Source organism: Epinephelus fuscoguttatus, linkage group LG4 (assembly GCF_011397635.1).
Source record: "Epinephelus fuscoguttatus linkage group LG4, E.fuscoguttatus.final_Chr_v1".
NCBI classification, from domain to species: domain Eukaryota; kingdom Metazoa; phylum Chordata; class Actinopteri; order Perciformes; family Serranidae; genus Epinephelus; species Epinephelus fuscoguttatus.
Genome location: NC_064755.1, coordinates 33,368,969 through 33,383,490, shown reverse-complemented (window position 1 = coordinate 33,383,490; position 14,522 = coordinate 33,368,969). Strand labels below are relative to the sequence as shown.

Below are 14,522 nucleotides of genomic sequence, written 5' to 3'. Positions count from 1 at the left end.
AATGGATTATATTTAAATTATTTGTATTCTACTTTTTATTTTTACAGTGCGGCTACCATATCTTTAAACACATTTTTTTTAATAATAAGATAACAAATGTTTATACTTTTCTGAAATGTATAATAGCCATAATTTGTTCATATATGTAACTTTAATCAAGTCTAAAAAAATTGAGTTTATGTCTTCTGACTTTTGCACTGTATGGTTATACACCAACACCAAAACAAATTCCTTTTAAGTGCAAACCTACTTGGCAATAAAAACAGTTTCTGATTCTGATTTTTGTCTGCATGATAAATAAACAGGTATTGACTTTATGTTTTAAAGTTTTGGTCTTTGAAACTTGGTTGTGAAAAAATTCAACAGCAGTGAGATCATTCTTTAAGCTTAGAGGTGTCCTCATCAAGCAATACAGGTTTTTGCTAATTGTATAATACTGATAACAATATATTCATCTTGTCTTATCTTATCTTATTTGACCTCTGATCACATATGATAAAAGAAAAAAAAAGATGCATTAAAACAGAAAGTCAGTGCAAACACTTTAATTGAACTAATGAGTCGCAACAACAATTCTGTACAAGCAATTTCCTCTTCCAATAAAATGTTTCTGACATAACATTTATGTTGAAACACAAGAAGGTTCCAGACCCAAGAAATGTGGCTTCACAGGAATCTGATTCCTGCTCCAAACTGGATGCCGTCACATATCCTGCAAGGAACAGAGAAACTTTAATGAAATCAAAGCAAACCAAGAATCAGATTATTTCCTGTGCATTTTAAGGACACTAGACATGGAACATGTTTAGAGTTGTCTTACCATGTCTGTGCAATGTTACAATGTGCATCTGCTTTACTGTACAGAAAATGCTTTTGTTTATTCTGTATGGATCTGCTTCTTAACTTTGAAGGAGCAAAGTTTTGACATTGCTGAATATATACTACATTTGGTTTGATAAGCCTGTAAGTATGTTTCACAAATGTAAGCAGATATGAGAGTTACACTGCCTAAGAGGAAGACATGCACCTGTGCAGGCAGTCTTCTCAAACTACATCATTAATTGTCTGTTTGCAGGGGGCAACTGTACATCGAGTATACCAATTGCACCTTAAAGGCATACTATGCAGGATTTTCCTTTAAATGAATAGAATCACGCAAAAGTTATCCCTCTCAGTCATTGTTTACCACCCACTAGCAGTGTGTGGTGGTGTCTGTATCTGCAGAGAACCTGCCTTTTGCCTGTATTGTCTTATTTTCGTCTTATCTTGGTTTGTTCGTGACATTTTGGTAGAGGTGTGTAGGCCCTTAGCCAATAGCAGCGCAAGGGCGGGGGACTCTATAAAACACATAGTGACCAGCTGTCTTCCTTCTCTGCTCTGTGGATGCGAGCAGCAGATCTGTCTGTCTGATTGAAAGCGAGGTTGAGCCACACACACACAAGCATGCCCTCAAGCTGAATTCACACAAAAATCTAGACATGCAGCACCTTCCAGCAGGGTTGTGCAGAGGTGTGGGTGTGTGTGTGTGTTTGTGCTTTAAAACATAACCGATGAGAACCAATCAGAAAATAATGTTTTATTTCTCTGTTTCACTGCTTTGTTCTCAGCCACACCGCTCCCTCTTTTCATTCACTCTCTAGCTTGCCTGACTATTCTCTCATTGGTGGGTCCAAGTTTTAATGTTGTATTTACAAACAGACATTTACAAATCCTGTATTGTATGCCTTAAAGTGCTTTTAAAGTAAATCAAATAGGTGAAATTACAAATCCCACCTAAAACTAAACTAACCACCCTTACCTGTCTCCACTCTGGACTCCCATGGGAATGCAGTAATTCAGCTCCAGTCTGGCAATGTTCCCCAAACGCAGCACAATGCCCAGTCCATAAGACCAACGGATGCATTCTGCCAGCTTCTTCAAATGTGCTTGTGGACCCTCACCTGAGTAAAAACAAACATAGAACCTCAGTCAGACAAAGAACAAGGGTATCTGCAAAATCCTGCTCAACAGTTGGAGCTCTGCTTCACCCAATCAAGACGCACCTCTGTCCAAACCTGAACTAAATAAGAGCAAGATTCAGCCCAATCATTCCTATAGAATTCAGTCATCAATATCAAAGTCAGGTCCATAAAACATCGGTGCTTATTCTGTTTGCAGCTACTCACCATAGTTGAGGTTGCAAAGGTTTCCGGCATTGAGGAAGAAGTGTGTTCTGAAGAGGTCACCAAAGCCCCCCCTGCCTGGTCTGAAGGGTAGAGGGGTGTAGAGGTGGAGGCCTCCAGCCCAGTAGCCCTCTCCTCCCAGGTAGTCGCCTGCCATATCAGTAATTCCAGCAAAAGAAACTTTCAATTAACTATCAAACTTTAGTCTGGTGACCGAGAAGTCAAGCCAAGTTAATGTCTCACCTTCACTCTGTGGGCCCATACTGTACATACTGAATCCCCTGATACTGGTGGGGCCACCTAGATAGAACCTAGGAGGTCGACAACGACACATAAAACATACAAATGATTTTTAGAATCAGTGCCACTTACACTTTTCAAGGATATTTATAATTTCTGCAATGTCTATTGCAAATGAACATCCATAACTTCAGAAATCATAGAAAAAATAAAAACAAAATTTAGGGAAAAAAGGGGGCGTCAAGATTTTACCCCTTGTCTTGGAGATAATGTCAATAGGATGGTGCACTGTGTTTCTGTACCTGTCTGCTATGCTTGTTGGCTTGTCACCAATGGGTAGGAGCAAACCGCCCCACAATGAGGCAGAAAGGACCTGAAGGAGAAAGTCGGAGGGTTTAAGGAGCTTGACTCGTGCACAGAATGACAGAAACATCAAACTAACCAACAAAGTATTTATGTTTTTTGTTTCTTAACTTAAAAATGTATGCCCGATTCGAGAAGGACTACACCAGTGGTTTTCGAAATTAGTCTGTTGGTCATTTAGGTAATTTTTTTGCTATCAGACCATTCTCACAAAAGCCTGAATATATTACTTGTATTCTTTACTGGGACTGTGGCCCAGTAATGCCCCAATCACACAGAAAGCGTTTTAGCAGCTGGTGGCGGCTTTTTGTATTTGTTCTAAATGAAAACAAAGCTTTTTGCTCGCTGTTTTTATGTTGCTATGCACCTTGCGTTTCTGTGCTCTAGATGCCAGAGAGTTCTGAACTCCTGGAGTTAAAAAAAAATTCAACGCACAGAGGAAAAGCGCCCTATGTCATCTCTGCTTTTTTCCCCCCATTGTCCACTTGGATGATTTTGTGGTCACGCCAACAAGTTCACAGTTGGTAAACAATGGAGGAGAAACTGATGGTGCTCATTGGCTCGGCAGGACTAATGGACTCCCTGTAGTTAGTATTCATTTTTGTTACGCTAGGCCCAACGATAGACAGCAGGTTGTCAAACTGCCCTTGAGTCATCCTAAAATATGCCTGGAAACAGCCATCATGGAGGTGAAGCTCCTGGACCAACTGGTGGTACTCCCCATGATCCACCCTCTTTTTTAGGGTCTCATGTACCCACACAGATCTCTGTTTATCTGCTGACAGCCTCTCACCCACAACCAGAGCTACAGCAAGTACCCTCTGCCTCAACATTTTAGCATGCGTTTTTTCACTAGTGGCATTCATTGAAAGAAAAAATGCAGTACAGTGCGCCTCACGTTTTGGAACCTGCAAAACCCTTTTCGTGTAATCAGGGCCTTAAACTGCCTAATGCTGAACTGTATTTTGTGCCTTTAGATGAAATAATTTGCTATAGGCTGAAATGGAAAATCTCACCGAGTCCCAGAAGAGTGTTTTGTTGAGCTGGATCTCAAAGTCCTCCTTCAGGAAACTGGCGTCTCCCCCAGTGTAACCAGCAAGTTCCTACAGAACCACAACACAAAAAGTGTCACCCAGATGTACAACATTAAGTAACATTGTTTTTACATAATGCTTGAAAAAAGCTCTGACTTTAAGGCTAACTTAGGTATTTTTCAATTTGGACCCTATTTTCTCATGTTTTTGTGTTTAAGTGAATAATGGGAACAAGAAAAAATAGGCAAAATAGGCTATAAAGTAACCACTTGCAGCATTTGGCACTGTCAATTAATGTCTACTAAAAGGGCTTGTTATGCCACTGACAGGCTCAGATTAATATTCTGTCTGACACCATTATGGAAAGGATCCCTTCCACAACTGGTGGGTTTGGCTATGACGATTTCGGGGCTGTTTCTGGTTATACAAAAAGGAACGTAGTACCAAATGTTGACCTCTGCAAAGATCTTTGCATAATATTGTCAGACACTTAAAATAACAATCTGAGCCTATCAGTGGCAAAAACAAGCACGTAACTTGATGGTGCAAAATGACCTGAGTGTTTACATTGCTGCCAGTTATAGCCATCTCACTTAATACTGGACCACTTTCAAAACTGTTGTTCCCATTTGTCACTTTTTGAGGTTAAATCATCAAAGAGTTACCCTTTAATGTTAAACAACAAACCTGATGGATCTTCAACAGTCCACCTTTCCTGGGAAGGATGGAGGAGTTTCTGGTGTCGATGACCATTGAATGCTGAAAAACAAAACAGCATCGTTCACAAAACTGCTGCTAAATACTGGCTTATTATGACAGTGTGTCCTTTCCCACTACTAACCATAAATCAAATCAACCATTCACTATCCCCCTCACAATGTTACAGGAATGAGTTGTACATGAACACTGAAAACGCTAACTTAAGCACTGAGTAACAGTTTTGCCATTAACTCTTTGACAGCAGACTTCATGAATCTCTTTTGCTATTTCAAAGCCCACAATGAAATCTTCAAAGTAAAGTAAGCAAGAAATACCGAAAGAGACGACTTGAGGGAATGGCCACTCTCCTCTCGGACGGCAAATGAGGCAGTGCGAGCCAGACAGCCCAGCTCTCTCCACACTCCCTCCCACTTCAGGGTTTGACTGGTCTTCCATAGAGGGAACTGTAGAGACACCAGTTTATTACTTTTGTTAATGCAGATCTCATGCAGTAAATGAGCAAACAGCATACTTTATTTGTACCGTAGCAACAATTGTCTCCTTAAAACACAGAAAAAATAATGGCTCTGTAAAAGGCTTCTGTTGGTAGGCCTCTTTCATTGTCCATTTATAAACAATATATAAATATTTGTGAAAATGGTCAAAAGCAAAATCTAAAATCTTTGTTTCTAAGGAACAAAACTCCAGTGGGGAAACTGGACTTTATGGACCATAACACAACATTTTGATGCCTTATATTATGATTCTTTTTAGCTCATTTTTTCAGACACATTAAAATCTAAATGTGCATGGTAGCGTGAGAATTAAAGCAACATTTTTTATGTCAAAACATTTTTTAACTGCACAAAATGTGGAGGAAAAAAGGCACTTTGATAGAAACAAATACTTACGCTCAGTTCTGCGGAGATGCCTCGATCTGTCTCCCTCAGTGAGCTCCATGGAAACTGACCTGTTACTTTGTACATGTTGAGTGAGATACTGAAAATGAAGATAGAAAAGAAGAGATATCAACACCCTGCTAGGATTCCTTTGTGATTACAAAATATAACCATCTATAGTTAATTGCTCAGCCATATAATTCCTCACTAAAGCTCAGGTACCAGCAGAGTCACTACATCTGCCTAATGTCACACCACAACGATAAAAAGGGCAGTAATATGAACTGCAGAACTTATAGCAAAACAATAAGTATAGTATATAGTATATATATATGCAGATACAGAAGACACGCTTGCACGCCATGCATCAAGGGGATTAGCCCGAAAAACACATTTATTGTATGAAGTTGTTTATATCTTACTTGCGTTCAAAGTTTCCTGGTTGGGGTTTAAAGAAGGACAGGCCGTAGGATGTTTCTTTGGTGCCGTAGGAGAACTGGAAGGTCATTTTCTCTGCCCGACCAAGTAAATTGGGTAACTTCAGGCCGAGTACCTGGAATTAAAGCAGGTGAGGTGATCAACGTTTCCATTCTGTATTTAGAGACAATCAAACTAATGAAAACATCAGACAAAAAAAGGAATCTGTCTGAAAAAATAAATGGATAAAAAGACAAAGCTACAAACTAAAGCTGAGGTCAACATTGGAAATTATCTTAACAGAGAGAAAGTGGTGAACAAGTGTATTATGATTAGATCTAAAACAGTATGCAATCTATCAGAAAGCAGACGGTGACGTGAGCCATCACAGTGCTTACCATGCTTCCTTCATTGTTTCCAACCATGGTGTTGTAGCTGCCTGTCATCCGTCTCAGCTCTGTGACTTCAAAAGTCACGTCGAGGCCGTTGGGAAGAGCATCCTCACCTGAGGAGAAGAGTAAACAAACAGAATATCACGATTATGTCTGGTTTGAAATAATGATCGATATCTCATGTGATGATGTATGTAACAGACAATTCTCATTAACCCGTTTTCAATGTTCAACCAAAAAAATAATAATTATAATTTTTACACGTGTTTGCCAAGTGTCTGTATGTAATTGTATAAGACATTGTACAAGACTGTGCAGTGACAGTACCTCGTGAGGTGTCAATAACAACTTCAACTTTTCTGAAGATACCAAGACGCAGCAGCTTCTGACGGGCTTCATGGGACTTTCGCATCACCTGCACAACAAATTGAACCGTGTGTTGATGCCAGTATCAGCTACTCACAACCATAAATCAAACAAGCATTAATTAATACAGCTGTATTGACATGTACGTACATCAATCAAGTTCTTTGCCCGGAAAACTTCTGCGATTTCATAAGTCAACAGGTCCTCCTTCGTTCTTCCGAGCCCATCTATGTGCACTCGTTGAACTACAACCTGAAGAAAAAAGAACCCTTATTAGCCAACTGGATGCTGTTTCTTCCATTTGTACATGGTTTTAAGTCCAGTATTATTGTTTCAATGATAAAATATACAGCCAGTAAAAAAATTTTCAGACGGCTATTTCATATTAAAAGTCCAATGTGAAGGATTTGGGGGACATATTGGCAGAAATGGAATATAATACAACCATGTTTTAATTAGTTTATAATCATCTGAAACTAAGGATCATTGTTTTCGTTACATTATAGCCCATTTCCACCGGGCAGTGCGGTACGGTTCAGTTTGATGTGCTTTTTTTCAGTTTCCACTGTGAAAAGTCGTGAATGGCACTAATGCAACCGTTTCGTACCGTGCCCATTTTTGGTCCCCCCTCTGTTGGGGTACCTAGCACACAGATTGGAGCTGTGAACACTGCAGTCTGTTGATTGGTCAATAGAGGACAGTCACTCTGCTCAGGGCTGAGTTGTGGCTGGTTTTGAGGCTCATGTAACCACTGTTCATACTGTGGAGAGTTTTGCTGCCTCTCACAGGAGCTGGAGTCTAAGAAAAATAACGTAATTCACTGGGCCGACTGCCAGCGAAATTTAAGGTGGAAGGTTAACTTGTAATGTTACTCAATACATGAGTTGACGACGTGGATCCATCAACACACCTTAAATTTCAATATGACAACTTTGACCATTCCATTAGTTTTTATATGACATACACTTTTAGTAATGAGTGGATGTTCAAGCGTTTAAAAATATATATTAATTTCAACCAACTTTAGTGAACTGTATATATTCTAATTGTCACTTGGAGAAAAAAAACAGTGTTGCGAAGTGTCGTTCCTGTGGGATCCAGCAACACTAAACCCCTGAGCTTGCCTGAGAAGGACTAAATGCACAAACCTGCTATTTTTAAATATCCCATGGAGAGAGACTCTCACTGCAGCCTGTTCTATTTTGTCCTGAAGATGTCGGTGTGCAACCTCGTTCTGTGGACGATAAACGAGGTGCAGACTGATAAAGGAGGAAATACAGTCAGTGCTGGGCGGAGCAGTGAGTGACAACAACCTGCCCACATTTAAGAGGACTGTTTGTGATGGAAACGCTACACAGACCAAGGGTTACTTTTGGTTCCAAAGCTACTATACCCAAAGTGTTTGGTGTAAACGAGACCATATCTACATACAGACTGGGGTGTCCTACACAGAGCCTGCCATGTTGTTTCTACTATAGCCCAGACTCTAAATAGGGCCATTCGCATTTTCACATTGGCCACCGTTGTTCTCCTACACGCTTGGCACACGGGAGAAGTTTCAGTTGGATGCAATCTGCAACGCCACTGCTAGATGCCTCTAAATCCTACACACTAGACCTCTGAAATGTGTTGTGGATACGAGACAGCAGGGAATTCCCATTTCATGTGCTGGCAGAGCAAACACAGTGTGGAGACAGGTCTGGTAATGTGAGAATCATAGTGTAAGAGTCTGGTGTAATTATTGCCTGGAACAAAACAAAGCTTACATCCTTGTTTTCAAGAACTTCTTGCTTCGGCTCCTGATCAATATCTGGTGCCTCGATGTCATCAGGATGAATTCCTAGCTCTGGCCCTCGCATGGGCAGAGGGTCCAGGCTCTGCAACACAAAATATGAGGAAAGAAATAAGAATCACAATCAAGAGCATGTTAAATGAATTAATATAAGTCAAATGAGATACAACAAGATTTCAAGGGCTGTAGATAAAACGGAAGACACTGAGGTTATGTCACTTTTCTGGAAATATCGGGGGTTAATAATGACACAAAGACATTACATTCGCACATTACATAGATACTATACATGTTGGGTGTTCTTATGCTGGACCTAATCAAGCCTACTCCTCCCGAATTTAGTATTCTCAAGAACAGTTAAGTTCCCAGAATCAGAGTAGGGTTGCAAATAATGATTATTCTTTGCTATTGCTTAATCTGCAGCTATTTATCTCAATTAACAGATCAGTATGTCGGTCTATAAAATATCAGAAAAAATGTTCAGTCCAACATGACATCTTGAAATGTCTTTGTTCATTGTCTGACAAACAGACAAAAACCAAAAGATATTCAGTTAGCAACAAATAAATAAGAGAAAAGCATCAAATCATCTCACTGGAGAAACTGGAACCAGAGAATGATCGACATATTAGCTTGTAAAGATGATTGATAAGGTGAAAAAGATTCATTAGTTAGAAGCTGTTTATATCAACCATGAAAGTAGCAAATAAACAAAATAATCATACAGGTAATAATCATCATCATATAGGTTACTAAAGGAAGCATAAAAACTGAAAACAACATATTATGATTTGATTCACATGTCCTAAAAGGAGTGAGAGGAAGTACAAACCAATTTATTCCCGCCCCTTCTCCAATTATTAATCATAGTCATTTATGTAGCTCCCCATTATTATAACGCAGTACAATAATTGATTCTCCGAGACCTATTCTAATATATTAAATTAATTACCAATAATATTTGTCTTGCAGCAAGAAATAAAATAATTACAAAACTACTTGGCAAATAAAACTTATTCAATACTTCATTCAAAAAATAATCTCATCTTTATATCCTTATCCGATCATGACAAATGTGTTTTTTTCTTTGTCAAACTATGCACATATACACAAGCTATGTATATACACACAAACTGTGCATATATACACAAACATCATCATCATCAATAATCACAATAGCTGCTGACAAGTTGACTTATCCATAAATTAATGTATTGGTTCAGTTCTATGCAGGGAGATACAACTGATAGAAAATATAGTAAAATATTATTCGTTGGGATAATGGGAAATATAGTGAGAAAAATGGAAACTGCTTCATGGGGACAGGAATTAAACGTATGATTAAATGTGCACCAAGAGCAAAACTAAGAGATTGGAGGTTAAAGGAAAAGTACACAGCTTTTAATTTCCTGTACAGTAACATGCACAGTTGGAGTTTTTTAACTTTGCAGTGTGGATGCAGAGGATATATCCCCCTACATATTAATACAAAAATAAAAACATGACAGTAACAGAGGATTTATTTTGACAAAATTACATTATTTAAGCCACAAACTGATGCAGAAAGGCACAAATTGGTCTAGAAAAATTCACCAAAGGGCAGAAAAGTACGTGTTTGACGTTAAAATTTCCTGGCAGAGATCCCCAAACCACCACTTTCATTTTCCCCTCCTTCCTGAAAAGTTAGGCCCTTGGACCTCAGTATTTCTTAAACCCTTGCTACAGCCCTGTAAAAGATGAATGGATATGAATAAGGAGTAAGCACTGGTGTAAACAACACTAAGAGAGTACAGTAGTAAGCACGAGCTGTTATCCAACAGCATGCTGACTGCAGCAGGACTACAATGAGTGGAGGAGCCTCTAGCATCTGTCACTACTCTCCTTACTGTCAGTTTCCGTCTATAACACACAGCAGACAGTGAGTTTACATTAAACTGAAGTTATAACTAACTAACAGGTTTATTATCAGTGTCTCGTCACAGAGCTGCCAGCCTGTGCCCTGTTGGACCTTGTTGAATGTACAGTCTGGCCTTTTCTTGCAGCACACTGGCCGCTCTGTCTGTAACTCACTGAGCACACGGAGAGGTCATAATCGCAGCTAACACGGTCACCGGACTTTTCCTTACCCGGGCGTGGACGGTGCCCATGCTGAGCTCCGCAGGGCGCTGTCCCGGTGAATATGGACCAAACTTCACGTGGAAAAAGACTCACTAATTTAACCTACAAGTAACCGGAGAAAGGCGACGAGGCTCCGTATAAGGAGTCCGCCATGTCACTTCCTGACCACGCCTTCTGCTCGTGCGCGTTTAACACACCAACGCTGCAAAATGTTCAACAATAAAATAAAATAAGAGCGAGAAAAAATAAAAATATATAAGAAATGTATGCTACCACAATTTCTACTAACACTGTTATAAATATATTGTATTAAATTATACATTATATCGGATTATTATTGAATTTGTTGCTTGAATTTGTTACCAATAAGTACAACTGATTATGATGATGATAACACCGTGTTTCTGTAAAAAAAATAATAAAAATAAATAAATACGTTTAATAAAATTAAGAGTTTCTTCATTTTAAATTCAGATTGCAATCACATTTTTAAAAGTCTTTTGTGTTAATTTAATTAAAAAAATAATAATAATGAATACGAAAGAGAAAAAATATTTCTGTAAAAGAAATGTATACTTCCACAATTTTTACTGACACTGTATCTTATAATTATATTAAACTATATGACATCATATCATATTTATTACCAATAAGTACAACTGATGATGATGATGACAACACCATGTTTCTGTAAAAAAAAAAAAAAAATTAAGAGCTTCGTCATTTAAAGTCATATTTTAAAGAGTCTTTTGAGTTAATTTGATAAAAAAATAATAATAAATACAAAAATGAGAGAGAAATAAATACATTTTGTAAAAAGAAATGTATACTATTACAATTCCTACTGACAGTTTTTCTGTTATATTTATATATTAAATTAAACGGCATCATATTATTTTTGAATTTGTCACCAATAAGTACAACTGATGATAATGATAATACCATGTTTCTGTTAAAAAAAAAAAAATTGAGTAATTTGAGTTAATTGAATAATAATAATAATAATAATAATAATAACAGGCTGTTTTTATCTTTTTTTCCAATAGGCACTAATACGTACAAACAAAAACAAAATAACACTTGTGCTGTTTGTTTGGCTTTCATATAATGGAAGATACAGACCCAAAACCCCTCCAACTTTCTAATTACATCTATGCAGGTTAGATGGCAAGATGGATTTATTACAATATAGAGTACCCTAAAAAGGAGAATATGTATACAAGAGTATCATTATCATTATTATCATTATCATTATTGTACACTGTGTTCATAATCATGTTTTAGGCAAGGTGATGCTAAGGAATAAACGAAAGTATTGTCGTTATGTGAAAACTGGATACAGTTTCATATTGCATTTTCTATGTGAGACATTGTTTAACTCACCAGTTGTGTGAGTTTAAACAACTGGGGGATTATTTTATTTCAGTATAAGAGTAGGAAAGGAAAACAATCGTTCAGAAGTAGCAGAGCTGGGACGCAGACTTAGGATCAGGGTTAAAAATTAACTTTTTGTCAGTCTGCCACCATGGCTGGTGGATTCCAAACTGTACGAGCCACCAAATAGATTACTGTTTGTTGTTTGGTTTTTTTTTTTGTTTTTGGCTGGCTGGTGATTGAAGCAAATCTAGCAGCCACTTGCAAATTTTACCAGCATTTGGCTGGTGGCTGGTGCCAATGTCCAACCCTGCTTAGGATGTACAATACCTGTAGCAGGCTCACTCTGTTATCCTGTTCAGATACAGTTGTATCTCATTTCATATTGCACCTTGACATGGCGCTGTTTCTTAACACAAAGCAACCTCCTCTTTTATGAAGAAATTTCACAATATAATTTAACAATTTTGATTTTAGTGTAAAAAGCCTAGCAAATACTTAAAAGAAAACTACCTGAATCAGAATACGTATTAACAGTTTAATAATAATAATTATATAAAATTTGCTCATTTTACAAAACACAATCCCATGTAAGGAAGAAAACGTCAAAGTTTACACTTGTTCATATGTTGCTGAGCATCTCCGCAGGCCTTGAATCCTGTAACAACAAGACAGTAGGAAAATTATCTTCATTATAGTGGTGAATTTAAAATGCTTGTGAATATTGTCATTGTCGTGCTGTTTGGATTTTAAAAGCTGCTCTTACGCTTCTGTTTTGAAGGTCTCATGGGATATTTTGTCTTCGTTTACACCTTCGGGACATTCATTAATGTCTTTTATGCCCAGTGTGGTCAGAGCTGTGGGGGGAAAAGGCTCTGTGAGTATTTCTTTTAATTCGACCCACTTTTGGACCGCGACCCACCAGTTGGCAACCACTGATCTACAGTAAATGACAATTATGTGTTAAATCGTATTGAAAAGTGTGTGGAGTGTTAGTCTCTTTGCACAAGAGAGCCTAATGTAGTGACCACACCCTGTGCTCACCATGCTTGTATTGTGCAAAGGTGATGTAATTTTGATTAGTGGGGTCCAGTATCCCGAAAACTGCATCCAGGTTGGCACTGCTGAACAGATGTGGGCCTTTGACACCACTCTGACGAGAAAGCTTCAGCTGCTCCAGCTGTTCAACAAGAAATTCTCTGGGATTCTCTGAGTGAAGAAGAAATCACAGTTAATCAGAGCTGCACCAGTCATGTTTCTGGTGATGACGGTTAAATTATTCAACACTTTTGGACAAGTTTGCAGCAACCAAAATATTTAGGCTACAGTATCAAAAAACTAATATGAACAATAGGCTAAGTAGGCAAATATAGCAATGCAAAACTGGTGTTGTATTTAAATACAGAAATAGAATAGATAGAATGTAATCCTAATCCAGCACAGATATAGTTACATAATAGGTTTAATTAATGCCTTGTTAGCATGTGTGTCATAATTAGAGCTAGCTAACGTAAACACGCAGAGTTTTTCAGCACCGGATGTTCATGTTGTTCAATCTGTAACACACACACAGATTAAAATCATCCCTGACCAGGTCTGTAGAAGAAGAGCATGCTGGTCAGGTTGTCCATCAGCTCGATAATCTTGTGTTTCTTGAGATAATTTTCAGCGTCTTTCTCCCTCTGCGTCGCCATCTTTTCACTTCACGGCTGTTTACAATTGTTGCTATGATACGCCAGCATCCAACGGTTAGAGCGCGCGCACTCAAAACAGAACAGATCTCTAATCAGCTCTTGGTTAAATAATCATGTATTCTTCATTGCGGCTGCAATTAACTATTATTTTAATTTTTTGAATAATGGATATGAGGATTTTATACTACAACATGTCAAAGAAAAAAAAAAATATTCATAAGCCCCTAAACCCAAAGACGATGCTTGTCAGAATGAGTGAAAAGCAACACACAACTTGCTTTGTCTTCTTTGTGTTGCAGGTAATCTGTTCCCCAGAAGAAAAAAGGCGAATTATTACCTCTGCATTGATGTATTAAAAAGTGTTGTTTCAAGGACCTTTCTTAAGACATATTTAAAGATCATAAAGTGACACAGTGCTTAAATACAGCCCATAATTTCGTCATAGTCCACGCCTGCACCTCTGTGAGTCTATATTTACAAGAAGGAAGTGTGGTGGTGTGAAAATAAGACTGAGTCACCTTTTGAGCCCACTGTTCTCAATCTTCACATTTATTATGAAGTAGGCCTACTGTAGACACAAAGCAATGTGTGTTTAGGTCAAGGGCATAAATATGGACAGTAAAGACTATGCAGTTGCATCAGTGTCCCTGAGGTGGGGGACCCAGAGAGAGTGGGCCCTCCAATAATATGCTGGGTGGAGAATGGGCCTTTATGAGTGATTGCCAACTTTGAAATATGCCTGTGTTCAAAGAAGAACTCTTTGAAAAAGACAAAACCATCTTCATTGGGTTTTTTTGTTTGTTTTTGTAAAATAGTCAATAGCATCTATAACAAAATGATATGCTTATTCCAAATAAACCATAATAAACTATTACAATTGTTAAATTAAACTAATAATCTCTTATTTTCTTTGATGTTTTTGTCATTTACAGATATGGAGTGATGACTGTTAGGTGATGTGTATGTTGATGT

The 14,522-nt window shown here is 38.0% G+C and overlaps 2 protein-coding genes across 3 annotated transcripts; both read right to left on the bottom strand.

Annotated features, from left to right (window-relative positions):
* Positions 1–529: 529 nt before the first annotated feature.
* On the bottom strand, positions 530–10,648 carry samm50 (SAMM50 sorting and assembly machinery component). Of its 2 annotated transcripts, none has more exons than XM_049575249.1 (15): positions 10,491–10,648; positions 8,339–8,449; positions 6,723–6,824; positions 6,534–6,621; positions 6,213–6,319; positions 5,820–5,950; positions 5,410–5,497; positions 4,834–4,962; positions 4,487–4,558; positions 3,782–3,868; positions 2,705–2,775; positions 2,406–2,473; positions 2,166–2,312; positions 1,799–1,940; positions 530–712 (listed from the first exon to the last, which is right to left on the bottom strand). In XM_049575249.1, exons 1-15 carry the CDS (start codon positions 10,509–10,511, stop codon positions 667–669), a joined length of 1,410 nt encoding a protein of 469 aa, XP_049431206.1. In that variant the 5' UTR covers positions 10,512–10,648; the 3' UTR covers positions 530–666. The 2 variants fall into 2 exon arrangements, with proteins under 2 accessions (XP_049431206.1, XP_049431205.1); XM_049575248.1 differs by having other exon boundaries at positions 2,166–2,322; positions 2,407–2,473.
* Positions 10,649–12,361: 1,713 nt separating this feature from the next.
* Positions 12,362–13,571, bottom strand: si:dkey-42p14.3 (EF-hand calcium-binding domain-containing protein 10). Its single transcript, XM_049574585.1, has 4 exons — positions 13,448–13,571; positions 12,901–13,065; positions 12,623–12,713; positions 12,362–12,514 (listed from the first exon to the last, which is right to left on the bottom strand). Exons 1-4 carry the CDS (start codon positions 13,548–13,550, stop codon positions 12,469–12,471), a joined length of 405 nt encoding a protein of 134 aa, XP_049430542.1. The 5' UTR covers positions 13,551–13,571; the 3' UTR covers positions 12,362–12,468.
* Positions 13,572–14,522: the final 951 nt, after the last annotated feature.

Excerpts from the sequence above, each read along its gene's own strand:
- si:dkey-42p14.3 (XM_049574585.1), bottom strand. The coding sequence starts at position 13,550 with ATGGCGACGCAGAGGGAGAAAGACGCTGAAAATTATCTCAAGAAACAC. Across the intron at positions 13,066-13,447 it reads GCTCTTCTTCTACAGACCTG|AGAATCCCAGAGAATTTCTT; the intron begins GTCAGGGATGAT and ends TTCTTCACTCAG. Across the intron at positions 12,714-12,900 it reads CTTTGCACAATACAAGCATG|CTCTGACCACACTGGGCATA; the intron begins GTGAGCACAGGG and ends TTCCCCCCACAG.
- samm50 (XM_049575248.1), bottom strand. The coding sequence starts at position 10,511 with ATGGGCACCGTCCACGCCCGG. Across the intron at positions 5,498-5,819 it reads CCAGGAAACTTTGAACGCAA|TATCTCACTCAACATGTACA; the intron begins GTAAGATATAAA and ends CTTCATTTTCAG. Across the intron at positions 713-1,798 it reads GGAGTCCAGAGTGGAGACAG|GATATGTGACGGCATCCAGT; the intron begins GTAAGGGTGGTT and ends TGTTCCTTGCAG.